General features: G+C 52.1%; 2 protein-coding genes across 2 annotated transcripts in view; both read left to right on the plus strand.

The window, feature by feature from the left end:
• Nucleotides 1-10,972, plus strand: part of SYMPK (symplekin) — a 34,136-nt gene extending 23,164 nt beyond the window's left edge. Inside the window, 11 exon segments of the mRNA XM_032485751.1 lie at nucleotides 820-980; nucleotides 2,505-2,613; nucleotides 2,944-3,044; nucleotides 3,686-3,776; nucleotides 4,912-4,964; nucleotides 4,966-5,014; nucleotides 8,603-8,790; nucleotides 9,531-9,707; nucleotides 9,897-9,992; nucleotides 10,243-10,575; nucleotides 10,733-10,972. Coding sequence (XP_032341642.1) covers nucleotides 820-980; nucleotides 2,505-2,613; nucleotides 2,944-3,044; nucleotides 3,686-3,776; nucleotides 4,912-4,964; nucleotides 4,966-5,014; nucleotides 8,603-8,790; nucleotides 9,531-9,707; nucleotides 9,897-9,992; nucleotides 10,243-10,575; nucleotides 10,733-10,870 — 1,496 coding nt within the window. The 3' untranslated portion in view covers nucleotides 10,871-10,972.
• Nucleotides 10,973-11,255: 283 nt separating this feature from the next.
• RSPH6A (radial spoke head 6 homolog A) lies at nucleotides 11,256-24,652 on the plus strand. The gene is made up of 6 exons (XM_006179432.2): nucleotides 11,256-11,929; nucleotides 14,446-14,680; nucleotides 18,761-19,522; nucleotides 20,627-20,771; nucleotides 21,366-21,483; nucleotides 24,280-24,652. The coding sequence occupies exons 1-6, from the start codon at nucleotides 11,256-11,258 to the stop codon at nucleotides 24,515-24,517; spliced, it is 2,172 nt and encodes a 723-aa protein (XP_006179494.1). The 3' UTR covers nucleotides 24,518-24,652.
• The last annotated feature ends 1,398 nt before the right edge of the window (nucleotides 24,653-26,050 follow it).

Raw genomic sequence — 26,050 nt, forward strand, 5'->3', positions numbered from 1 at the left:
GTCTGCAGGAGTCCAGAGAGGGTGCCTGACCCCGCCTGAGGGGTCAGGGAGAACATCCTGGAGGAGGGGACAGCTGGGCTGAAAGCCAAGGACAGAGCTAGCCAGTGATGGGACTCCAGGATGAGCCAGGGAGGATCATCGCAGGCCCATTCCCTCAGCAAAGCTCCGGGTCCTCCAAAACTACGGATGGGGAGATGCGGGCTCCAAGAGAATGGACCATTAAATTGGAAGATTCAGGCTGTGGCAGGAAGCACAGGAGCCCCAGTGCAGCCTGAGTGCTGGGAAGGCTTCCCAGAAGAGGCCCTGGCAGTGTGATACCCAGAGGATGAAGAGGTACAGGAGGACCAGTGGTGTTCTAGGCAACAGAGCTGCACATGCAAAGGCTCTGAAGTGGGGATTTGTGGGACTGTCAGAAGTAGGGTGTGACCAGAGCACAGAGCCCCAGCGGCAGACCTGCCCTGAACAGGGCCTTGCAGGTAGAGCTAGGTGAGGACGAGCTGGGGGTCTATCCTGAGGGCACAGAAGCCCTTGGGTTGTGGGAGCACTGAGCAGGAGAGGGACAGGGTCGGAACTACACTTAGATCTCTGGCTGCCCTGTGGATTATCAGAGGAGACAAGATGCGAGTTTAGTGCAGAGGCTTCTAAAAGGTGAGCAATCCTGGTTCCACCCATTTTCCTGATGATTATCTTACTGCCCTAGAACAGTTTGCTTCCCAGGCCCAGCTCCCTTCTGTGTCTGCCCCGCAAGAAGGGCCACTGTGGGTGGGAGGGGAATGGAGGGGTGTGGGCCAGCCTGATCTTCACCCCCTGCCCTTTTAGAGGTGGCAGCGCCCTGGACCGAGGAGACAGTGAAGCAGTGTTTGTACCTCTACCTGGCCCTCCTGCCTCAGAACCACAAGCTGATCCACGAGCTGGCAGCCGTGTACACTGAAGCCATCGCTGACATCAAGAGGACAGTGCTGAGGGTCATCGAACAGCCGGTGAGGCCCCTGAGCCCACCAGTCTCTGCCTACCCACAGGCAGGGCTGAATCCCCAACACCAGCCATTCCCCTGGTATCTCCTCCGTGTGTGCTAAGTACCAACGGTTGTCACCCCAGGCTGAGCAACTCCAGCTTGTGGGTAGTCCCCAACTGCTCATGAGAAGACAGCCAGGTAGCCCTGCAGTTTAGAGCCTAGAGTTGGACAGATCTGGGTTCACATTCCACCTGTCACTTTCTCAACTGCGTGAACTTGCATCCTTCAGTAAAAATGAGGACAATAATTCAGTCCCCTAAGCTTGTTGGAGGGATTCTGTGAATTTGTGCGTGTAAACCTCTGTGTCATTGTTATCATTTATGAGCTGTCTTTCCCCTGCCTGGCTGACAGGAATCTTTAGTTGCCTAAGTCCCCCCTGATCCTCTCTGAAGCCACAGGGTCACCCATGAGAGAAGCAACTCACTTACAAACTGGCCCCTGAAATTCAGAATGTCTGCCCTTCCAATTTGCAGCTGGATTTGAAACTGTTTTTTTTTTATATCTAATCCTGACATTTTTTTTATCACTGAAAAATTTCAACATAAACAAAAGGAGAAAGTGTGCTATGTTAATTCCCACGTACCTGCCACCCACACATATTCAGTGGTGTCCTCACCAGTGACATGGGGATGATAGGCTCATTGCGAGGAGGAAGCAGATTCTTCTCCCCACTTTACGGATGAGCCCACCGGACTGTGAGCTCCTCAAGGGGTAAGGCTGTCCCTTCCACTCTTGACTATAAAGTTGTATTGGGCAGAGGAAGGCATGAACCCTTGAAGCCTGACCCTCCGCTCCCTGTGTTTAGCACTCGTGGCAGGTGCGGGGAAGGCTGTAGAAGCAGCAGCAGCTCAAGCCCTGATCTGAGCAAGCAGCCGAGCTGGGGCCCTAGCTGTCACAGAGCGGGTGGGCAGGTGCCTAAAGAAGCCAGAAAAGTCTTCACTGAGGAACTGAAGGACAGGTCGGGCTTTAAAGGTCAGGTTGGGTCAGAGACAACAGAGGAAAGGCAGAGCCTGCCAAATAGGGCAGCGCTGGTGAAGGCTCGGGAGCTGCGGTGAGTCTGTGTCCCAGTGAGATTGGGTGGAAGAAGCCAAGATGCTTCTCAACCCTCCCCCACCTTCTCCAGATTTCTCCTGCTTCTCTGAACTCTGTCACCAGTTCTTTTTCCCCCATTTTATTGAGATGTAATGACATATAACATTATATTAGTTTAAGGTATAGAACATGATGATTTGATCTGTGTGTATATATTGTGAAGCGATCATTACAGTAAGTTTAATTAACATCCATGTCACATAGTTAATGATTTTCTTCTAATGAGAACTTTTAAGATCTATTCTATCACTAGTTCTAACACCAGAATCCTAGCATCCCCCCAGCCACCCTGCCCCCAACACCTAGGCCTCCCCAAGCTCTCAGCCTGGGCCCCTCATCCTCCCCACATCGCTCAGCCCTTTCCCTGGGCTTCCCTGTCATCCCTCTCTGCCTCTAGATCCGAGGAATGGGCATGAACTCGCCAGAGCTGCTCTTGCTGGTGGAAAACTGTCCCAAGGGGGCAGAGACACTGGTCACACGATGTCTGCACAGCCTCACGGACAAAGGTGCCCCCTGGGACCCCACCTTTCATCCTTTTCCTCCACCACCTAGGTCTTCCCTAGTTCTCCTTCCCAGAACCTGGGGATCAGCTGCTGGGTCCCCAGATGTTGGGCCTCTCGTGAGTCTCTCCCCATCCTTGGGCTTCAGTTTCTCCATCTGGAACAGTATTGCTAAATGCATTTGAGAAACCAAAGGCCAAGGATTTCTGCTCTGAAATGGAGTTGTCCTTCCACTCCCCTCTCACACACCCACCACTGTTTCTTCTCCCTCTTGGTGCTCACCCCCACCCCACCGCCCCCAACACCTGTGCCTCCTGCTTATTTATCTATCTGCAGTCCCACCCTCCCCGGAGCTGGTGAAGCGGGTCAGGGATCTCTACCACAAGCGACTGCCAGACGTCCGCTTCCTCATCCCTGTGCTCAATGGGCTGGAAAAGGTATGGAGCTGGATGCCTGGATGCCCCCACTGACGAGGACACGGCAGGGCAGGGACAGGGAGGAGGTAGGCACCCAGGTGCCCATGTCAGATGCTATGAGCACATTCTGGGGCTTGTCTGCGTCAGTCTCAATCTGCCTGGTCCTCCTCTGACCTCAAGCAAGCCACACCCCTTTCTCGAGCCTCAGTTTCTTCATCTGTCAAGTGAGTGTCACAGTGATCCAACCTCTAGGCCTACAAGAGTGCCCTGAGGCCTAAATGAAATCACAGAGGCAGCACTGTTCCCAACGTAGGAAGTACCTCACCTTGAGCATGTACTTCCCCTGCCCAGGTCTTGTTCCTAACAGGCTATGGGACCTTGGGTGAGCCTCCATCTCCTCCACTTGCAGGAGGAGTCATCAAGCTGGCCCAGGGGACATGTGATGTGAAGGGAGTTCAGATTGGGGGTGATGAGGCTGGGGCTCAATCAGGCCCAGTGAGTTAGGGAAGTTCAGCCTTGAGGGACCAGGAGTGAGAGGAGGAAAGTATTGGAGGGGCTTGGTGAGGCTGGAGTTTGCCCTCACCTCCCCCGGGGGAGCAGTGGGGAGGTTTGTCTGAAGGGGGTTGGGGGGTGTGTCTGACCTGCCTCCCCTGTTCTTGTAGAAAGAAGTGATCCAGGCCCTGCCAAAGCTCATCAAACTCAACCCCATAGTGGTGAAAGAGGTCTTCAACCGCCTGCTGGGCACCCAGCATGGTAGGTGATTCGCTGTCCTCCCCACCAGGGGCCAGCTCAGCCCTGGTCCTATTTCCCTCCCCTGGGCTCCCTGTGCCCCAGTTCCCCTAGGAGACCCCACCTCAGGTGGCCAGGCAGGAGGAAGGGGTCCCAGAGGTGAGATGCAGAATGCTGGTGGGGGAGACTGTGTGGTGCTGCTACCTTGAGAGTGGGAATGGGGGCTCATGCTCTCTGGGCCACCATCCAGCTTTGGCGACATCTGAACATCTGTCCCAGAGCTCCCAAGCCACCCTCCTGTGTTACATAGATGATGGTTTCATCGACAGCGGGGGCACAGTTGTGGAACTGAGGTCTGACTCTAAAAGTGTCTTTCCTTCTAGGACCTAACTACTCTCCAGTCTCCCTAAGGCACGGGCTCCACTCCTGCCCTTCCTCAGCTCTTGCCTGAACCCCTCAAGCTGTGGCTGAGGGGCCTTTTGTTTAATCTGGTCAAAAAGAAAGAAAACTTTTAATTTGGAAGATTACCAAGTGGCAAAGGGTCGATTCCTCATCCCTGACCCCAGTGGTTGGAGCTTGGGAGGGTGGAGGCTGTTTCACACATAACCTGGTGATTTAAAACACACACACACGGGAGTGTCTGCGACCCGCAAAACAGCACCAGAAGAGTGCCATCTCTTCCCAGCCTCCTCCACTGTAGCATTCAGTCCGAGTACTGTTTTCAAGTCTGTTGCTTGGTCCCAGCCTGTCCTGTCCAGCAAGTTCCTCTGAGCATCTGTGCTGTACTGGGGACCCGTGTTGAGCTCCTCCTAGCCCTCCTTGTGGGTGCACAGCCCGGGGAAGGGTTGGAGGGGTGTGCGGAGAGCAGCTGAATCACAATCAGATGTTGCCCTAACAAGGGTAGGAACCCAGTGCTGGGGAGAAGGAAAGCAAGATGAAGGCCTCTGGTGGTGAAGGATCGCTTTCCAGCTGCTGCCTCATTCAGGCCCCTCCTTTTGTGTTCTCAGTCTCTTCTGCTCCTCTAGCCCTTTGTACCCCTAACCCCAGAGGGCACCTTGTCTTCATTCACTGCTCCCCCAATCTCGGGGACTTGGACCCACCTCTTCATTTAGGCCTCCAAACTGTCTCCCCCCTCTGCCCCCACTCCCACCTGCTGCAGGTGAAGGGAACTCGGCCTTGTCCCCCCTGAACCCTGGAGAGCTTCTGATCGCCGTTACACAACATTGACTCGGCAAAGTGTGACATGAAGTCTATCATCAAAGGTGAGGCGCTCCCCCCACCCCCCTTAAGTAGCCTGGCCGCTGCGGACCTGGGGAAGAACCTCAGTCACCCACATGCCCCTGCTGGAATCTGCCAAGTCGGAGAGTGTGCCACCTGCAGCCCCATCTCAGTGCTCCGGACTCCCACCTCATTCCTTTCCCTCCCTCCCTCCTGTCCTTCCTCCTCCCTCCCTCCTTCCATCTAAGGAACTGATGCACCTATTGTGCACTAGCACAGAGTAGTCCCCCAGAAAGGTGGGGAGCCCCTCCCTTCCCAGCCTCGGCCTGAGGAACGAAGGAAGCGGAGTCCTTGGCCAAGCAGGGCAGAGGCACAGCCGGCAGAGCAGACGGAGTGTACTAGGGCGGCTTGGACCAGGAGTCAGCCTGGGCTCCAGCTGAGACAGAAGAGCAGGCCTCCAGGCGGGGTACTCGGTGACAAAGTGGCCAGCTCACCACAATTAGCAGTTTCTTAATAGCTGCTGTTACTGTTTACCTAGCACTTTGAGCCAGGCTTTCCTAAGTGCCTTACAGGCCTGCCTGCCGATCCGCACCATTCTTTACCTGGTAAGTATGCTTGCTTCCATTTTGTAGACGAAATGGAGGTTCCAGAGAGGTTAAGTAACTTGCTCAGGGCCACACAGAAGCTAAGTGATGTAGTGGGGAAAAAAGTGAATCTGAAGTTGGGTGAACCTGAGTTGAAATCCCAGCTCTGCTGGTTCCTGCCGCATATGGCGTCGTTGAACCCAGGGCTGCCTCCGGTGGGAAGATCTCTCCCCCTCAGTGCTCCCCTCCACTTCCTCCCTACAGGAGGTTTTTAGTCCAGAAGCCATGCTTTCCCACGGAGGTGGAAGCCCTACTTTTCCCTGCTCTTCTCAGAAGACATCTGTCCCTTGCTCGCTCCTCTCTCGAAGAGCAGGGAGGCCTTTTCCCTCCTTGCCACCTAGTCTCATGTCTGGCCTGAAGTAGCTTCTTCAGTGACTTATTTCTTAGTATTCCTCTTCTTCTGAACAAATTCTCTCAGGAACTTTTAGGTCAGGAGAGAAGCTTAGGAAAATTTAAAACCCGCACTACAACTGAGAAGGAACTAAGGCCTCTAGTGGAAGCAATAAAGTGAAAAGGGTCTCAAAGCTGAGACTCCAGGAGTGGTCTTTTTACACGCCTTGGCCCCTTAGATGATGTCAGGAAAGTTATGAGCCCGTTCTCAGGGATGATACACTCACATGGGTTTGTGTACAGTTTGAGGGGATTCAAATTATGCTAGCATGGCCTGGTTCTGGCACTGCAGAGCTGAACCTGGCTGGATCTGGTGCTTAAGGGGAGGGGGCCTGGTCAGAAGATGAGGTCAGTCTAAAACCATGTAGGCCCTGCCCACCCTCACCACCCCACTGTAGCCCATTCATGGACTGAGGTTTAGTCCCTGATCTTACACACAGGAACCAAGGCCCAGGGAGGAAAAGGGCCTTAACCATAGGCAGCCAGTGGCCAGGCCCCTGGAGATGTCAGCAAGGCCTGGCCTTTAGAACCCCGCCTGTTTTCCTGCAAACCCAGGCCCACGTGGAGCCTCTGTACTGCTGAGCTCCCAGCTGCCCTTCGTCTGGTCTCCCTACTAGCTATTCATCCCCAACACACAATCTAGTCAGTTCCCAGAGCATGCTGCTCTGCTCAGGCACCAGCAGTTTTCTCAATTGCACTGCTAACCCTACTCGACCCTAAAAGCTCCAGATCCAAAGTGTAGTCCTATTTTGTGCACCATTGGAATCCCCAGTATCTGACAGTATAAGCAGTCATTTCTGGCATTTAGTCTCCCCTTAAACCATCCTTTCTCTGGTGAATTTTTCTGTAACTAGACCTGTCCAGTGGTCTGGTCCAGCAATTTAGAAAACTCACTGAGCACCTCTGCTCAACCCTGTGCTGGGTGGTGCTGAGGACACAGCAGGGATGGAGAAAGCCCTGGCCCTGCCCTCCTGGGGCTCACAGGCCATCCCCAGAGTAACAGTCCAGAGTGAACAGGGCTGTGGGACATTAGGGAGCGCCCCCTAGAGGAGGAGACACCTGAGCTGAGACCACAGAAGAATGAGTAGGGGTGAGGTAGCAGGAGAGATGATACAGAGAAGGAAAGAACGTTTGTAGGGGCCGAGAAATATGCTAGCATGGCCTGGTTCTGGAACTGCAGAGCTCACCCTGGCTGGATGTGATCTGGGGAGGGGGGCCTCGTCAAGAGATGAGGTCAGGCTATAACCGTGTAGGCCCTGCTCACGTGGAATCTCTCTCAGGCCAGTTCAGATTTGGACTTGCTCTCTAGAGGGCCCATGGGAGGTACAGGGTCAGGTTGAGCTTTTGAAAGTCCCTTCCGGCTGATGTATGGAGGGTGGATTAGAGGGGTGGCTGGGAGGCCCTGAAGGAGGCTGGGGCAGAGCTGAGCGGGAGGAGAGGGAAGAGGGTTGAGTTTGGAGACTTTTAGGCAGAGCAGACAGGAGCCAGTGACTACCTAGAAGGGAGGAGGAGGGACATCCTTGGTTTCTGGTGGGTCCTCTTGCACTTTTCTCACCTTCTACACTCCTGCCTAGATACCTGCCCTACCCTACCTCCAGCCTCCTCCCTGCCTGTCTACCTGTAATGCCTTCATCCTCCCTCTTTTCCTGATAGGAGCGCCCCCACCTCCCATTCCTTATAGGCACACACCTCTGTCCTCCATTAGCCTCTCAAGGATTGGGGGCCTCTCTTCTGGCTCAATAAAGACTTCCTGGTTGACAGACTCACATGGCAAGTGGTGTTTGGGGAAGAAGGGGTTCAGAGGCAGTTCCTGGGTTCTCCCCACTAGCACAATGGATTGGAGCACCACCAATCCCACAGATTTCAGGGTATCACAACCCACTCTTGAGGGAACAGACCCCCAAGGCCTGCCCTGGTCTTCCTGCCTTTGTGGGTGCTTGTGCTGTGCCAGACCTCCTTGGGCCCTTCCTGGCACTGGGTGCTGAGCTAGGGAGTTCACCATATGCCCAGGCTTCCTCCTGCTGCCCCTCCTTCATTGCTCTGTGGACTGCGTCCCCTACATAACCCCAGGCCTCATGACACCCTCTCACCAGCTCAAGCCCTTATACACTGGGTCAAGAGTGGGCAATCTCTTGACCAGCCAGCTGGTGGAGGACTCTCCTGTCCCCTATGGGATTGCTTATGGACATCAGAGTTTCCTTCCCTCTCCACTAGGAGTGGAGGTGCCACCCTAGTCAAGCCAGAATGTATCCCCAGGGGTTGGCAACATGTCTTTCCCACCTTATCCTTTCTGGGGGTTGTCCCCAAAGAGAGAGGGCCAGGGTCTTCCCACTCTGCCCAGTGGGGCTTCCAGGAGCTGGACATGTCTTTTCCCTTGGACTGAGTTCCCAAGCTTTCCAAAGACCAGGCCACAGTGCCCCCTCGGAAAGAGACCTGCTGGCTGGGGGTAATCTGTCTTGCCTAGAGCTTTAGGAAGTCAGGGCTGGGTCTCTCATACTGGCAGATGAAGGGGCTGAGGCTCTCTAAGGGTGGTGGGGCTCCCACCTCCCAAGGGGCAGCTGGGCAAAGAGGACAGGCCCACTTTCCGCCTCCTCGCAGCCACCAACCTGTGCTTTGCGGAGCGGAACGTGTACACATCGGAGGTGCTGGCCGTGGTGATGCAGCAGCTGATGGAGCAGAGTCCCCTGCCCATGCTGCTCATGAGGACCGTCATCCAGTCCCTGACCATGTACCCCCGCCTGGGGGGCTTCGTCATGAACATCCTGTCCCGCCTCATCATGAAGCAGGTAACCCACCCCTGACCACCCCAGTCTCCCAAGCAGTGGACCGCAGCAGGACACACTTCAGACAGACTTGAAGCAAAACCCCAGGCTTTTCCAACAGGCGTGGCCTCCCTGATGGAGCCACCATGCAGAGAGCAAGCTCTACCAGGACGGCCAGCTTCTTTGCCCTGCCCTCTGCTGAGAGTACTGTCCTCTGGGGGTCACTAAGTCAGGACAGCTACAGGGGGGTAGTGTGATGAGTGAGGGCTGTTGGGTGGTAGGAGCAAGTAGTAGACTTCATGGAGTACACATCCCAGGAGAGGCATGGCTGCCCCTTGCCCCACCCCCCACCACACCATTATGCACCCAGCCAGGATGCATACTAGATCTGAAGGATGGTCCCACTTTTCAAGAGAAGCTGGAGACGGTTTTAGAAATAACCAGGATGAAACAAAAAACAACGCATCCACAAGCCTTCAGGCTGGATTCAACCCACAGGTTGCCACTTTGCAACATCTGGCTTAGAGGTTAAGTGTGGATTCAGACATACCTGGGTTCAGATGTCGGCTCTGCCCCTTGGACCCTGGACAATTCCCTGCACCTCCCTGGGCCTCCTGTGTTTAGCAGGGCTAATGTCGCCCTCTTGAGGCTGCTGTGAGAATGAAATGAGGCTGTGCCATCTTGGCAAGGTCTTTCTCCCAGCTTCTGGGTTGGCTGGCTGCCTGCAGGCCCCCTCACGACTGCTCCCTCCCTGCCTGGTTCAGGTGTGGAAGTATCCCAAGGTGTGGGAGGGCTTCATCAAATGCTGTCAGCGCACCAAGCCCCAGAGCTTCCAGGTCATCCTGCAGCTCCCACCCCAGCAGCTGGGTGCCGTCTTTGACAAGTGCCCAGAGCTCCGGGAGCCCCTGCTGGCCCACGTCCGCTCCTTCACTCCCCACCAGGTACCCCAGGGTGTGGGGTGGGTGGCCCCATGGGTTCAGCCCTTGGGGACTGTATGGAGGTGGGCAGAGGGGAGCCCTACACTGCCAGGAAGGTCTGGGGCTCTGGAGGGTCAGGGACACCAAGGGTCTGGGAGGGGGCGTCCCTGAGTCATAGCTCTCCATGGCACTGCCATCCTGCTCTTCCCCTAGCAAGCACACATCCCCAACTCCATCATGACCATCCTGGAGGCCAGCGGCAAGCAGGAGCCAGAGACTAAGGAAACACCTGCCGGGCCCCTGGAAGAGGTGAGGGCTTGCAGCCCCCTTCCCAAGCCAGAGAGGCCCCACCCCCTCCTCTGGACCCACTCTACGAATGTCTGTGGACGTTCCTTCTAAAGGGAATGGGGGTGGGGAGACAGCTGCCTCTTACTCCCTGCCCACTCTACCATCTGCCTTCGGATGGTTACTGTCTTCTTTCCCACCATCCTCAAGGGAGCAGCTTGGGTTCTAGGTCCCACCCATCTCTGAGCTTGTGTGTGTCCCTGCCTACCCCTAGGATGACTTAGAGCCCCTGGCTCTGGCACCACCCCCGGCCCCCCGGCCCCCTCAAGACCTGATCGGCCTGCGGCTGGCCCAGGAGAAGGCCTTAAAGCGGCAGCTGGAGGAGGAACAGAAGCTGAAGCCTGGGGGTGTGGGAGCCCCCTCCTCGTCCTCCTCGTTGTCCTCTTCCTCAGCCCGGCCAGGCCCTCCCCAGCCCGAGGAAGCCATTGATTTCCGGGAGGAGGGGCCTGAGTGTGAGACCCCGGCCATTTTTATCAGCATGGATGATGACTCGGGGCTGACGGAGGCTGCACTGCTGGACTCTAGTCTTGAGGGACCCCTACCTAAGGTAGGGGTGACAACAACAGAGCAACAGAAGACGAGAAAAGTCAGGGATCTGGGGTTGCGTGTGCTCAAGGTGGGGGAGGAGGGAAGGTATGGCCGAAAGAAATATTGGAGGTGGGACCACGCTGTCTTTGACAGACTCCCCGTTCTCCTGTCAACAGGAAGTGGCAGCGGGCGGATTGATTTCAAAGGAGGAGCGGAGCCCCCAGACCCTCACCCCTGCCGGAGAAGACACCCTAAAGACCCCCAGCCCCACCGTGGAGGAAGCCGGGGAACCTGAGACCAAGGGGAACAGCTGACGGGGCTTGGTGGGGAAGGGGAGTGGGACTGGGAGCTCAGGGAGGGCGGGGCAGGGCTTTGCCTTCAAAATAAATAAAAACAAAAACCGCTAGTCTAGGGCATGGGTGCAGTCTCTCGTCTGTGCCTCCGTGTCAGCTGTGGGGCTTTGCGGTAGCCAGTAGGTGCACCCGGGAGCCCCCCGTAAGACTGAAAGCCGCTCGAGCGTCGGGCCGCGCCTGCGCGGAAACCAGCTCCTTGGCCCCGGCATCCCCGCGCGCCCTCCCCTGGTAACGGCCCGCCCCTTCCCTCCTTAGAAACCAGCGCGGATAGATGCGAAACGGGCGACTGGTCTGGCCTGCCTATCTGCAAGCCTTCCTCCTAGAAGTCTGTGATCCCTTCTGAACTATGGGGGACCCACCGCCCAACCCTGACTCCCCTTCTCAGCCGACCTCCAGCCGTAGGAATTCCCAGCTCTCTGAGCGGTGGCGCAGTCAGGAACAGCCTCGACCCCAGCCCACGGTTCCCTACGAGGTGCAGCAAACACCCCCTGACGCCCAGATCCCGCGCAGCAGTCAGGAGGTCGTGTCGAGCCAGACCAACCTCCGAGGCTGGTCCCAAAGGGCCAGCCTGACCCAAAATGAGAACTTGATGTTACAGGCTGAAGAAGCCCAGTTGGGTGGCATAGAGTACTCTTCCCTGAATACGGGCTTTCCCTCAGAGATACAGCCCCAACCTTATCTGAGCGAAGGCAGGTTCCAGGTCACCCGCGATGCCAGCCTCATGCTGCAGCAGCTACAGCAGGGTGAAGGCAACCTATTCCAGCAGCTGGAGGCTGCCTACCAGGAGCCCGGGGCCAACCTCTTGGGCCAGTTCACCATGTACCAGAGAGACCTGCAGTTCGGCCAGAGCGCAGAGCATGGGCCCTACTTGAGGGATGATCCTGCCCTCCAGTTCTCGCCCTCCGAGCTAGGCTTCATGCCTTTCAGCATGGAGATGCCGGAGCCAGAACCTCGGGAGCTGGCTGTGCAGAACGCCAAGGCCTACCTCCTGCAGACCAGCGTCAACTGCGACCTCAGCCTGTGAGAGGGGAGCCCAGGAGTGGGGAGGGGCGGGACCCAGGTAGGGGAGACCCCAGCCAAGGCCGTACCTCAGGTCTGGGGTCTCCTCAGTCAGACAAGGGATTACTCCTCATTGATAACCAGTGGCTACTTGGGGGGCATCTAACTCGGACTAGGAGTCAAGTCAGGGGATAAACAGCAGCAGCTAGTGTTTACTTGCCAGATGTGCCAGCACTTCATGTATGCACATCTGGTTCTCATAGCTGCGATGAGAATAGGACCACCTGTTCCTATTTTATAGGGGAGGAAACTGAGACACAGAGAAATTGGTCCCATGTTCAAATTAACACAGCTAGGATGTGTCAGAGCCAGGATTTCAGCACAAGTGACTTGGCTTCTGAGGCCCTGTTATCCACAAGTTTCCTGCCTGGGGAAGGCACTTGCCAGGGCCACTCAGCTGCAGTCATAACACACCTTTCAGCCCCCCATCACATCCTCAAGAAGCTGACACTTTAATGGATAATAAGTATAATAGATGATAAAGTGATGATAAGAGCTAAGGTGAGCTAAGGCAGAGTAAGGGGGGGATAGGGAGCACATGTTAAGTAGTGTGAGATCAGGGAAGGCCTCTCTGAGGAAGTGACATTTGATCAGGGACCTGAAGGAGGTGAGAGAGAGCACCCTGAAGGTAACTGGAGGAAGAGGGGTCTAGATATAGGACACTGTGAGCTTAAAGGCTTTGAAGCTTGCTGTGTTTGAGGAACAGGAAGGAGGCTGGTATGACTGGAACCAAGGGAGGAAGGAGAGTGAGGGAAGATGAGGTTGGAGAAGTAAGAGGTCTTGCTAAAGCATAAAGCTGACCCCTATCCCTCCTATGCTCAGAGCTTGCCATGGCTCACCAATGCCCTCAGGATAAGGTTCATGCTCCTCATAACAGCTTCAAGGCCCTATATAATTCAGTCCCTTCTTGCTTTCAAACTTCATCTCTAGTCAGCTCCTCCTTCAGATCCTAGAATGTAGTCAGAATTAACCTCCAGCTCTTCCCCTATAAAACCCAGCCTTCAGGAACTTCAAGGTCCCTCATTGAAAAGCCCTGTACTCTCACTTCTGATCCTTCCCAATTCAATGTTGGCTCCCCAACCCCGCCACACCCAAGACTGCTGCCAAAGGGTTTGCACACTGGAGAGAGTTAGACATACACACTTTGAAATCAAGCCAACCTGGCTTTAAATCCTGGCCGTGCTACCCTGTCTGACCTCATGAGCTCAACTTTTCTAAGCCTCAGTTTCCTCATCTGGAGAGTGGGGATCATAATTGTTCCTCAGATGTATGATGGTGGTGAGAAATCAACATGCTCTCAAGTGCTCAGCATACCTGACTCAGGTCAATGGAAGCCACTACAATACTGTTATCACTCTTGCCTCTTTTCCTCCCACAACCTGTCTCCCTCCCTCTACTCCAGCCACACTAACCTCCTCAGTGCTCCTCCAATATGCCAGGCACACCCTCAGCTCAAGGCCTCACACTCCATTCTCAAATACATCATCTGCAAACCATGGTAGTTTTGCTTCTTTCTTCCTAATCCTTTTACCATTTCTTTCTTTTTCATGTCAGATTGCATTGGCTGGGAACTTCACTGCAATATTATAACTCAGTGGTGAAAGAAGGCATCTTCATTCCCAGTCTCATAGGGGAAATATTCCGTCTTTTCACCATTGTGTTTGGTGTGTGCTGCAGGTTACTTGTGGCTACCCTTTATTGAGATTATGAAAAGTTACCTTCTATTCCTAGTTTGCTAGGTTTTTAAAGAGCATGAAAGGGTGTTGAATGTTATCAGTTTCTCTGCACCTGTTGAAGTGATCTTACATACCTCATCTACCGTGTTAATGTGATGAATTAAATTTTTTTCCTATTTTTCTAATATCAGTCCAGTCTTGGTATTCCTGCTGTTAGCCAATTTAATCATGGTGTGTTGTCCTTTTGAGAATGCTGGATGCCATTTGCTAATATTTTGCTTAGGATTTCAGCATCTACATTTCTAAATGAGATTGGCATAGAATGTCCCTTTCTCCTAGTTTCCTTGAGTTTTGGTATCAAGATTATGTTAGACTCATAGAATGTCTCAGGGCCTATGCATCTGCTTTTCCCTCTGACTGAAACACTCTTCCCTCCAATATTTGCGTGGTTTGCCCCCTCATTGAATGAGAGCATTCAAATCTCAGCTTAAAAGTCATCTCAGTGAAGCTGTCCCAGGCCTCCCTATTTAAAACTGCAAACCATCTCCTATCTCTGGCATTCCCAGTCCCCATTCCCTGCTTTATTTGTCTTCAAATAAATTACCACCCCCAGCACACTATATATTTTGCACATTTGGTTAATATGTGTCTCTCACCAAAATGTCAGCTCCACTAGGGCAAGGACCTTTTCTCTCCCCTACTGTGTCCCCAGCACCAGGCAAAGGGCCAGACACACAGCAGCGAGCTCAGTAAGCTGAGTGAGTGATCCCCCCACCTCCCACTCCCCTCTGTGGGAGGCAGGTATGAGCACCTGGTGAACCTGCTGACCAAGATCCTGAACCAGCGGCCAGAGAACCCCTTGTTCCTCCTGGAGTCACTGAACCGCACCACGCAATGGGAGTGGTTCCACCCCAAGTTGGACACACTTCGGGACGACCCGGAGATGCAGCCCATCTATGAGATGGCTGAGAGGCAGAAGGCGCTGTTTGGCGGGAGCGGAGGCGGCGAGGGCGAACAGGAGATGGAGGAGGAGGTGGTGAGTGAATCAGTGGGGAGGGGTACGCGGTGGGGAGAGCAGTGACCCAGGCTCAGGCAGCCCGTGCTAATGCCTGGAGGTGAGGGACTGCACAGCATCACCCTGAAACATGTGATTTCAATTTTGTGGGGGAGGAGGGGCCAGGGACCAGGTCACAGAGAGCTTTGAACGCCAGGCTAAGGGGCTTGGGCTTTTTTCTGAGGCCACTGGAGTGCCATGGGAGGGCTTGATGCAAAGAAAAAGTTGGTCAGTTCTGCTTTGTAGAAAGTGGACTCCAGCACCACAGGGAGATGGAGCCTGGTTTCTCCTACCACGTCTTACTCCTCCCTTCTGCAAAAAAAACTGCTTTACAGATGTTTTCTGTGAAACCCACTACCTCCTGGCGTCTCTCAACACTGAATTTGCCCCCTACCCCCCAACTCACTTTCCCCTTTTGCAAGCTGAGACCTGACTCATTAACATTCCACTATGAATATTTCATTCCACGATTCTGTTTCCAGCACTGGATGACTGCTTAAAATTTGGGTGAAGTGTTCTTTCACTCGTTCAAGAAACATTTGTTGAGAACTCTGTTTATGATCATTCTGATACCTCCTAGGCCCCCTGCTAAGAGCTTTAGGAGTGTGGTCTGTTTCATCCCTGAAACAACCTTGTAAGGCAAGTGCCATTTATTATTTCTATTTGTGACAGAAGGACTTAGAGGGCTCGAAGCTAGAAAAGAGACAGGATTAGGAAGGCAGGACTATGTCTTCCAAAGCCTGGTCTAAAACCTCGGCCATCTCTGCGGATGCTGTTGGTCTGGGCTCGTATCTTATGTTTCTGAAATTCTAGGATTCTGACGACAGTGGGGTGGGATAGTGGGAGAAACCGGAACGACAGTTTGACCAAGGAATGAGCACTTCAGTGAGCAGAGTGCAGGTGGGAATCCAAGTCACATTATAACAAAGAACAGTTTTACCTGAGAATACGGTTTTAAATTTCAGATCAGCAATTTCTCCTCGGAAGTTCCCACCCCCTTAGAACTGCACCTTTCCTCTGCGACACCTCCAGGTCGCACGCACCTCCACCTAACGCAAGCCCCTGACGGCCCCGCCTCCTTAGAACGCTTTGCCTCTAGAGGCTCCACCCCCTTAGAACCCCTCAACTGTCGACGCCCCGCCCCCTTGAAATTCAATCCTAAGGGAGACACCGCCCTCTTCAAATATTTAGCCCCTGGAGGCCCCACCCCCTTAGAAATTGGAGGTGGAGTTTTTAATATGCGGTCTGTAGAAGGGCAAAATTGTGGGCGTTTGTGGCCTATGCTTGTTTCTAGGAAGAGATTCAAATCCGTGATTCAGCGTTTTGTATTTACTTTTCTGTCTTAATGGAGGAAGGGCTCTCATTTCTCTCATTTTCTATTTCTTCCAAATGGAAAGAATGTCTACTTCTTCCATGATCCCCAACAACATTTGTAGAAAAACTCATTCTTTCCCCTCTTTGAAAATGTCACCTCTACCATTTATTTACCCCTGTACTGACTCAGGTTCATTTCTGGGTTCTCTATTTTGTGCCTTGCTCTGTAGATGGCTGTCTGCATTAGGACTCTTGTGTTTGCTGTGTACAACCTCTGCATAGCGGGTTTGGCTGTTACAGCATAAGGTTCCCCATCACTGCACATCTGTTTTGGAAAGTTCCTGACTATTCTCACATTTACAGTTTTTTGGGGGGGGTAATTGTTTTATTTATTAATTATTATTACATTTTTTGTGTGTGGAGGTACTGGGGATTGAACCCAGGATCTCGTGCATGTTAAGCATGTGCTCTACCACTGAGCTGTACCACCCCCACATTTAGTTTTAAACTAACTTTAGTGTTACTGTGTCATATTCCAAAAACTAACACCTTACTGTTCTTGTTTGACACACTTTAAGACAGGAAGTAGATGTCAAAGAAATGAAGACAAGTAGCTTAGACAAGACAGAAGTCTTTCTCACACCTAATAGGTGCAAGCACTCCAGGGCTGACAAGGTGGATCCCCAGTGAAGGGGCACTGAAGGCTGTCTTCTTCCCACACTCCCCACCCTCTCACTACCCCCCACCCACCCAAACCAAGAAAGCAGTTTTCAGCATCACAGAAGCTTGGGCATAAATCCCATCTTTGGCCAATACAGTCAGAGTCAGTAAGGCTCAGTTTTGGCTGCAAGTGCTTGATTAAAATGGCCCAAGCAGTTCAGCAAAACACATCATTACTTCAGCTTTGCCAAGAGTGGGTAGAGTTGCAGCAGGATCTTTGTGAGATCATGAAGAATCCTGGCTCTTCCGTCTCCTCTGTTCTGCCTTCATCATGTTGACTTTTGGTCTTTGAATTTGTCACTTTATGCTTGTAAAATGGCTGCTGAAGCCTCAGATATCATATCCCCACACCAGCACCCCCAAAATGGAGGGGGGAGCTCTTCCCTATGTGTCCCTTTTTTTTTTAAAATCAAGAATGCCAAAGTTTTCCTGGAGCCTCTCAGAAAACCTCTGCTTGTATCTTATTGGCCAGATTGGGTCATGTGACCACTCCTGGCTGCAAGGAAAGTGACTGTGGAGCTTCTCCAGCCTGGGGAAGGCAACCAGTGGAGAAGGGGGTTGAGGATAGTGCCAGCTCAGTGGGCTGCCAATGACTGATTGCACTGAACCTAAGGGCAGGAATAAATGTAGCTGATCCCCAGGCCAACCTGGCATTCAGGTGCCCATATTTCACCTCTGCTTCTCTCTCCTCCCCTACCTCCTCCACCACACAGTATACAGCCACCCCACAGCTGCTGAATTATTTTCTTTTTAAATTCCTTCCAGTTGCCACCGGGAAATCTTTTCTCCCAGATCACAGATAGGATCTTCCTGGAAGCTGGCAGAAAGGGGAAGGAAGATTCTGGCTGCCATTCACAGAGGAGTTATAGAGTGGAGGCTAAGAATATGGCCTCTGGAGCCAGACCAGCCTCGGTTCAAACCCAGCCATACCAAAGAAGTAATTGCTAGGCAGGGTGATGACGGCTGTACTCTCTCTCCACCTAGTTCCAAATTGCAGAGGGAGAGAAGCAGAGTCTGATCTGCCATTTTGGGACAGTTGTCCCCACCTGCTCCAATCAACAGTGGCTGGAAGGGTAGGGTGATGTCATTTAAACATGGCTGGTCAGGCCATGCCATTGCCGTCGATGGAGGGACTTTCCCAGAAAGAGGGTGATGTCCATCGACTATGAGCCAGGCACACACCCTAGAGAGGGTTTCCTATGATCTGTCTCTTATCTTCCTTCCTGGCTGCCAGGAGAAGTCTTGGGATTAAGTTTTGACTCTTGCCCCCTCGGTTGCTGGTGGCAACATCAATGAGGCAAACAAGCTTTGGCATTGTGTTTAAGGTTGAGAGAAACTGCCAGGATCACTTGTAAAAATTACGATTCTCCTCCTGTATCGTATTTGTCAGGGTGGATCCTGTCGAGCTGAGATCACAAACAGCCCAGCCATCTCAGTGGCTTAATGCCACACAGCTTATTTCTCGCTCACACCACTGGCCCATCCAGGCTTGGCAAGAGGGCTTGGCTCATCAGTCACTTGAGATGGAGGATGACAGAGGTGCCACTGTGACCCAGGCTCCCCCCGCTGCAGAGCAGGAGAAAGAGGGCATAGCAACCCCCACACGGGTTCTTCCAGCTTCTGCCTTCAAGTGGTCAGAGCAAGCGATATGAAAGTGGTGGGGGTGGGGTGCAAAGCATACCTTCCGGTGGAGAGGGACTTCAAACTCTTGTGAAGCCCAAAGCAGTCCAGCAGGCCTAGGGAAAAGATGCAGTAATTGTTCCCGTTAACACTGTGTTCACAAAGGGAGCTTTAAAAAAAAAATGAGAATACAGTACATAGGAAAAACCTCAGTGCGCTTGCCACCAAACCTCCTACATCAACTGGTACAATTTAAACGTCATTGTTCCTTTACACACTTACCCCTACATCTCACTGGCCAGAAATGGGTTACAGAGCAGTTGAACTCTCTGGACTCTAGAACTGAGTCAGGCTGCGGAGCAGGGCTTCAGCCTTCCTCCCCCGTGCCCTCCACCCCGCCCTCTGCAGGCTGAGACAGCAGTGCCCAACATCATGGAGAAGGCTTTCTACTTCGAACAGGCTGGTGTGGGCCTGGGCTCAGACGAGAGTTTCCGCATCTTCATGGCCCTGAAGCAGCTAGTGGAGCAGCAGCCCATCCTTACCTGCCGATTCTGGGGCAAGATCCTGGGGCTCAGTCGCAGCTACCTGGTGGCCGAGGTGGAATTTCGGGAGGGGGAGGAGGAGGGGGAGGAGGAGGAGATGGAGGAGATGATGGAGGGCGGCGACGTCATGGAGACACACGGCGAGGAGGAGGGCGAGGAGGAGGAGAAGATCCCCGACGTCATCCCCAAGCCCACGTGGAAGCCGCCACCTGCCATCCCCAAGGAAGAGAGCCGCTCCGGCGCCAACAAGTACCTGTATTTTGTGTGCAATGAGCCGGGCCAGCCTTGGGCGCGATTGCCCCACGTCACGCCTATCCAGATCGTGCAGGCCCGCAAGATCAAGAAGTTCTTCACGGGCTACCTGGATGCCCCGGTCATCAGCTACCCACCCTTCCCAGGCAATGAGGCCAACTACCTGCGCGCCCAGATCGCCCGCATCTCGGCCGCCACACAAATCAGCCCCCTCGGCTTCTACCAGTTTGGCGAGGAGGAGGGCGACGAGGAAGAGGAAGGCGGTGCTGGGCGAGACTCGTATGAGGAGAACCCAGACTTTGACGGAATCCCGGTTCTCGAGCTGGTGGACTCCATGGCCAACTGGGTGCACCACACGCAGCACATCCTGCCGCAGGTGAGCACCGGACTCCAGCCTCCCCACTGGTTGTAGAACCAGGTGTGACCCCAAAATAATGATATTAAACACCTGCTCACTGCTAGGCATCCATTCCATCATTCATTCAACAGATACTGGTTGACAATCCCCTGTTAGAAATCTTTGGGGCCAGATGCATCCTGGAATTCTGAATTTTTCAGATCCTAAAAAGGTGACACAGTGCATATGCCATATGTTATGCAGCACCTCAAGCAGGGGCTGGGGCTACAGCCCGGGTTCAAAGGCATCATTATTCCTGCAGCAAAACTGACTAGCCTCTCATCAGTTGGGCCAGGGTTGTTGCCAAATGACTTATGGAAAAACTTTTGGTTTTCAAAGCTTTTCAGATTTTGAAATTGTGCGTGAGAGATTGCAGACCTGCATTTATCGAGTGGCTAGTGTGTCTGAACTTTACATACATTTATTTATTTATTCCAGGAAGCACCTGCTGTGGAATTTTTTATTCATTCATTCATTCACTCAGTAAACATTGATTGACTTCACAATGCTTTACTGAAACCAAATAACTCCTTTTGAGATTGGTACAACAATCATTCCCATTTCACAGTTGCTGAAACTGAAGTCTGCTATATGCTGTGCCCTTAGGCTCATTCATTCATTCAACAAACATTTATCGGCTCTTCAGGACCTCAGGCAACCCAACAACAATGCGATGTCAGAGGCATCCATGATACACCCATTTCACAGATGAGCAAACAGAGGATCATATGGGCTCCACCAGGGCAGCAATGTGGGGGGTCTCTTTTCTCAAGGATATCTCCCCAGCACCTAGAGTAGTGCCTGTGTATAGTAGGTGCTCCTCAAATATACAATTAATGACTGACTGAATGAGTGAATGGATGCACACATGGAGGCCAAGAGCCAGCCAGAGACAGGAGTCCCCATCTTACTGTAACAGCCCATCTTCCCCCTACCTACCTCCACCTGTACTTCTACCCGCACCTGGGTCCCTGAGAACAGAACCAGTCCACAGTGTCCTGCCTGGCCCTTTACCTCCTCCCAGGGTGCAGGCCAGGCTCTGCCCTCCCCAGGGGTGCCACCTGACCTCCTCCCCATTTCTAGGGCCGCTGCACTTGGGTGAACCCATTGCAGAAGACAGAGGAGGAGGAGGAGCTGGGGGAGGAGGAAGAGAAGGCAGATGAGGGAATGGAGGAGGTGGAGCAGGAGGTCGGGCCCCCGCTGCTGACGCCACTCTCTGAAGATGCAGGTAACTGTCCTCACCTCACACACCGCCAGCTCTGGTGGAGGCTGGGAGAAAGGGAGGGGCAGCAAGACTGTGGCAAGGCGGGGAGAGGGGCACCTCTCTGAGCCTCAGTTATATTCTCATCTATAAAATGGGCATCCCGTGGGGCTACAGGATGTGCCGATCTTATAAACTGTGTCTGGCAGGTGGCAATGGCCCAGATGGTGTGATATGGTCTTTTGAGTCCCATATGGGCTTGGGGAGAGAGAGAGAGATGGCTAGGGAGGCCTCCTCAGGGGAAGCAGGACTTGAGCTGGGTTTTAGAAGACTGGACAGGAATTTCCTGAGACTGGGACCTCAGGCACCTGGAGGAAGGAAGAGGGAGAGGCTGAGAGTGGGCGAGTGCATGGAATCTGGATATGGACCCAGATTTCCACAAGCCCAGAGCCTATGCTCTGCCCTGTGATGCCTGGTTCAAACCTATGGCCAACCTAGAAGGAGAATCCCAGTAGCTCCCCTGTCAGGGGGCCTCAGGGTTCACTGTCACCCTGCAAAGGAGGTAAGTGTCTCCACCTTGCCTAGCCTCTGACCTCCCTGGTGCTCTCTGCTCCCCGACAGAAATCATGCACATGTCACCCTGGACCGCCCGCCTGTCCTGCAGCCTCAGCCCCCAGTACTCCGTGGCCGTCGTGCGCTCCAACCTCTGGCCAGGGGCCTGTGCCTACGCCAGTGGCAAGTAGGTCTTCTCCTAGTTCCTCCCAGCAGAGGGCACCCCCACAACTTCATCAGGGACAGAATGGGTGGAGCAACTCACCTGGGTGGGCAGAGATTGGGACGACTCCCTTGGCGAAGCCCCCAGGGCCTGAACTCCTCACTCAGCTCCCAGGGGTTCCATTAGGGCTAAAATGAGAAATCCCAGACCAAGAGTGTGTGAGCCCCTTGAAGGGGACGGTAGAACTCAGTGGTAAAGCTCATGCTTAGCATGCTCCAGGTCCTGGGTGCAATCCCCAGCACCTCCATTAAATAAACAAACCTAATTACCTCCCCCCTTTCCCCCCAAAAAAACTATTTTAAAAAAAGTGTGTGAGACCCTTGGATGAAAGAATGGAGGATCAGAAAGGGGAAGGAACTGACTCAGGGACACACAGCATGTGCAGGATTCAAACTTGGCTATATGATCCCTAGGCCCAGGCTTTCCTGCTATATGAGTCATGGAGCCAGACAGGACTGAGATGTCCCCTTTTGGGTGGTCCTGACAGGGCAGAGTCTTATCTCTGGGGAAGCTGACTCCTTCCCCTGGACATTTCTTCCAATTTGAAGAGTCTTCTGCGGGCAGAAATCTTCCCCACCAGGATCTTCCACCAGTTGTTCTCAAAAGATTGGCAGGCCAAAGTCACGCCCACATCCTCCCACCCTCAGCTCCAAACTCCAAACAAGTCCCTCAGCCTCCCACCAGGCACCTCCCAGCCTGTCTGCCTAGCCACCGGAGAGCGCAGCCTGCTGCAGTGGGGCATGCACTTACCAGCTCTGTCCGCCAGATGGCATGACAGCTGTTCATAGCTTTTCCTTTCCGCTCACACTTTGCACTGTGTTCCCTACTACAATTCACAGCCAGGGTGGGATTTCACATCATCTTGATAATTTAACCATATTCTTGGCAATTGTTTTTTTAACCTCCAGAAGCATGGAGAGGCATGCTTGCTTTTGCCAACGCCCTTCTTCTGGCCACAGTCAGATCTTAAGGGGATGGAGGAAGGATTCCTGGGAAAAACAGCCTTGAACTGAAATCTTTGGGGAAAGAAAGAAGTAACTGGGGTTTTACTGTCTGGCACAGGGAACTATCTTCAATAGCTTGTAATAACCTATAATGAAAGAGAATATGAAAAAGACTATATATATATATATATATATATATATATATATATATATATATATATATAACTAAATCACTATGCTGTGCACCTGAAACTAACACAACATTGTAAATCAACTATACTTCAATTTAAAAATAAACAAAATAAAATAAAAATAAATAAATGGGGAGAAGTAACTAGGCAGAAGGACATTCTAGGCCAGAACTTCCCAAACTGTGAGTGAGTAGGACTCACCGGGGGGTCTGGTTAAAGCACAGATTCCAGTCGGGTTGGTCTGGATTGGAGCCCAAGATTCTCCCTTCCTAGCAAGTGCAACCTCCCAGGAACCAGGGCAGACAGAGGTCGGGGGCTTCCAAGGAAGCAGTGTGTTTGAAGGCTCCAAGGAAGGCCTGGAGGGAAACGATTCTCTAGGGAGTAGCAAGGCTGGGAGAATAAGGTCAGATCCAAACTACTCCCCATGGTGGGCTCTCCATCCTTCTCTCTCTCTCTCTCCCCTTGGCTCTGCCACTCTCCCTGTCTCTCAGTCCCCTCCCTTTCCTCCCATTTACGCCTCTTTCCTTCTCCCCTTAAAATTCCGGGGAGAGGTCAGTTGGTGGGGCTAGGACCCAACCAATTCTGTCCTTTTCTCCTCTAGAATGTAGGCACCACGGCAGGAATTCTTGTCTAATCTATTCACTGCTAGGTGCTTACTTCTAGACAAGTGCTGGCCAATGTAAATAAAATACAAGCCACATATGTCATTTAAAATTTTCTAGTAGCCACATTCAAGAAATAAAATTAAACAGGCAAAATTCATTTAATAATATATTTTATTTAACCCCAACTATCCTAAATATTCTCAGGAAAACAATAATGTAAAAATTATTAACAAGCTAATTTACTTTTCTTTTTCATGAGTCTTTGGAATCTGGGGTGAAGTTTATTTTACACTTATAGCACATCTCAATTTGGGTGCTAAATTTTCATCAGAAATGCTTGACTTGTATTCAGATTTTACAACATTTACAGTTGAAAAAGTAGATTCATGTATTCAGGTTGTCCATGTATTCAGAGATACTTAGATGTTTTCCAATAAGTGAAGTATCAGTTTTATTGTTTAAATTAATTAAAATTAAATAAAATCCGTTCCATCCAACACATTCTTTTCAAGAGCACATGGAGTATCTCCAGGACAGCCCGAATGCTCAGCCATAAAATGAGTCTCAATCAATTTTTAAGGATTGCTCATACAAAATATCTTCTCTGACCACACTGGAATGAAATTAGAAACCAATAATAACAAGGAAATTTTGGAAATTCCCAGGTATGTAAAAATTAAACAACATACTCCTAAATAATCAATGGGTCAAAGAAGAAATCACAAGTGAAATTTGAAAACTGAATAAAATCAGAAGTTGAGTTCTCCAATCTCGCTAGCCAGATTTCAAGAGCTCTACAGCTCCATGTGCTGTCAGTGCAGCTCTAGACGCGACCTTGCCCTTAGCAGATGCTCGGCAGATATTGAAAAAACAAATGAATAGAGAAACCTGGTGGGCACATTTCACTCTACCACCCCCAACTTTGCAGTCATGCTATGCCCATGCTGGGGCCCACCTTTAAAAAAAGTCTAGGCTGGGGTCTTTGGGGGAGGATTTTCCAGCATCTCTCTGCCCCTCCAGGAAGTTTGAGAACATCTACATCGGCTGGGGCCACAAGTACAGTCCTGAGAACTTCAACCCGCCCCTGCCAGCCCCTATTCAGCAAGAGTACCCCAGCGGCCCAGAGATCATGGAGATGAGTGACCCTACAGTGGAGGAGGAGCAGGCCCTCAAGGCTGCCCAAGAGCAAGTGTTGGCAGCCTCGGAGGAAGAGGAGGAGGATGAGGATGAAGATGAGGACGAGGACCAGGATGACTGAAGCTCCATAGCCCCCTTCCTCAAGCAGGTAGATAGCAGGTTTTCCCTTAAACATAGTTTTGTTTTTTCACTGTTGGTTTGTTTTCTGCCCCTAGAGGACAGGGGTAGAAGAGGAAGACAGCTGCTCTAAATAAAATTTCCCCAGGGCATTCCAGCAGGATCACTCATTTCTTCACTTCATTTGTTGACATGGCTTCTAAATCAGGACTGCGGCACTTGGCTGGGAACACAGATGTTGCCCAGCATAGTCTCTTCCATCTGTTCATTTTTTTATTCATCTGGCCAGCAAACAACTATTGAAGTGCCTCCTGTCTGCCCAGCCCTGTGCTGGGGACACAGAGGTGACCAAGTGGCCCCAGATCTGCTTTCCTGGGGCTCATACTCCACAGGAGACACAGATGAAGGAGCCCAAAGGACTGGCAGAGCTCCTGAGATAGCTTGTAAAAGAAATGGAAGAGTGGAAAAGGTATTCCAATTAGAGGGAACAGGATGTGCAAAGGGAGAGTGCCCAAGGGCAAGAGAGAGTGATGTGTTGGGGTAGATTCTCAAACCTCACTTTGGGGACATGGTGTGAGGAGTCAGTGGTGAGAGATGAGGCTGGAAAGGGAAGTTGGCAGGAGCAGATTACTCAGGGCTTAACTTTGTCCTGAGAACACTTGTGAGGCCACAGATTGTATTCGTGCCCTGAACATGTATCCATGCTTTAGAAAGATTTCTCTAGATGCCAAGTGGAGGGTAGACAGAGGGGTGAAACAGGATCTGGAAGAGCAGAGACAAAACTGATGAAGGAAGGGCCTAAGCAGGAGAAGAGGAGTTTAGACCAGGATGTGCAGAGGAATGGACTGGAAAAGACGAGTTTAAGTGACAGAATGCAAAAGACTTGGGGACTGGAATCAGAGAGTGAAGGAAAGTGGCAGAAATCTAGGGAGACACCGAGGTCTGCAGCCTGGGTGACTGGAGGGGATGGCAGTGCTGACCCTAAGATGGGGATAGAGAAGAGGGGCAGGATTTGGAGTAAGATGTCAATTTCATCACAAGACTTGTTGAGTGTGAAATGCTTCTGGGACATTCTGGTGACAAATCTGGGAGGTGACTGAATAAGTGGGTCAAGGGAAGATCTGTGATGAGGGCAGGGTGGCTTCAGGAGAAGTGACAGCCCCACTGCTCCTCAGGGGGCTGCTGAGATCAGAAAGAGTTTTGGGGTTACTACTGGATCATTAGGACACTGAGGGCATTGCAGGGATCAATAAAATTTTGATGAGTGTTGGAGGACCAAGTGAGATTGTTGAAGCTAGTGAAATCATGGAGATATACAGGAGGCTGGTGGGAAATGTGGACATGTTTAGTGTTAATTAGTTGTGGGTCAGATGAAGTCCTTTGAGTTTTATGGAGACATTGGAGATCAACGGGATTTGGTGGATCCTCAAGGGTGAAGAGGAATGGTTGGAGACACTGTAGCCAGTTAGAGAATTCTACCATTGAACCACCAATGCTCTCACTGTGGCCAGTTAAGAGACTTGAAAATGTCAGTGGG

The sequence above is a fragment of the Camelus ferus genome, chromosome 9, assembly GCF_009834535.1.
Source record: "Camelus ferus isolate YT-003-E chromosome 9, BCGSAC_Cfer_1.0, whole genome shotgun sequence".
In the NCBI taxonomy this organism is placed as follows: Eukaryota; Metazoa; Chordata; class Mammalia; order Artiodactyla; family Camelidae; genus Camelus; species Camelus ferus.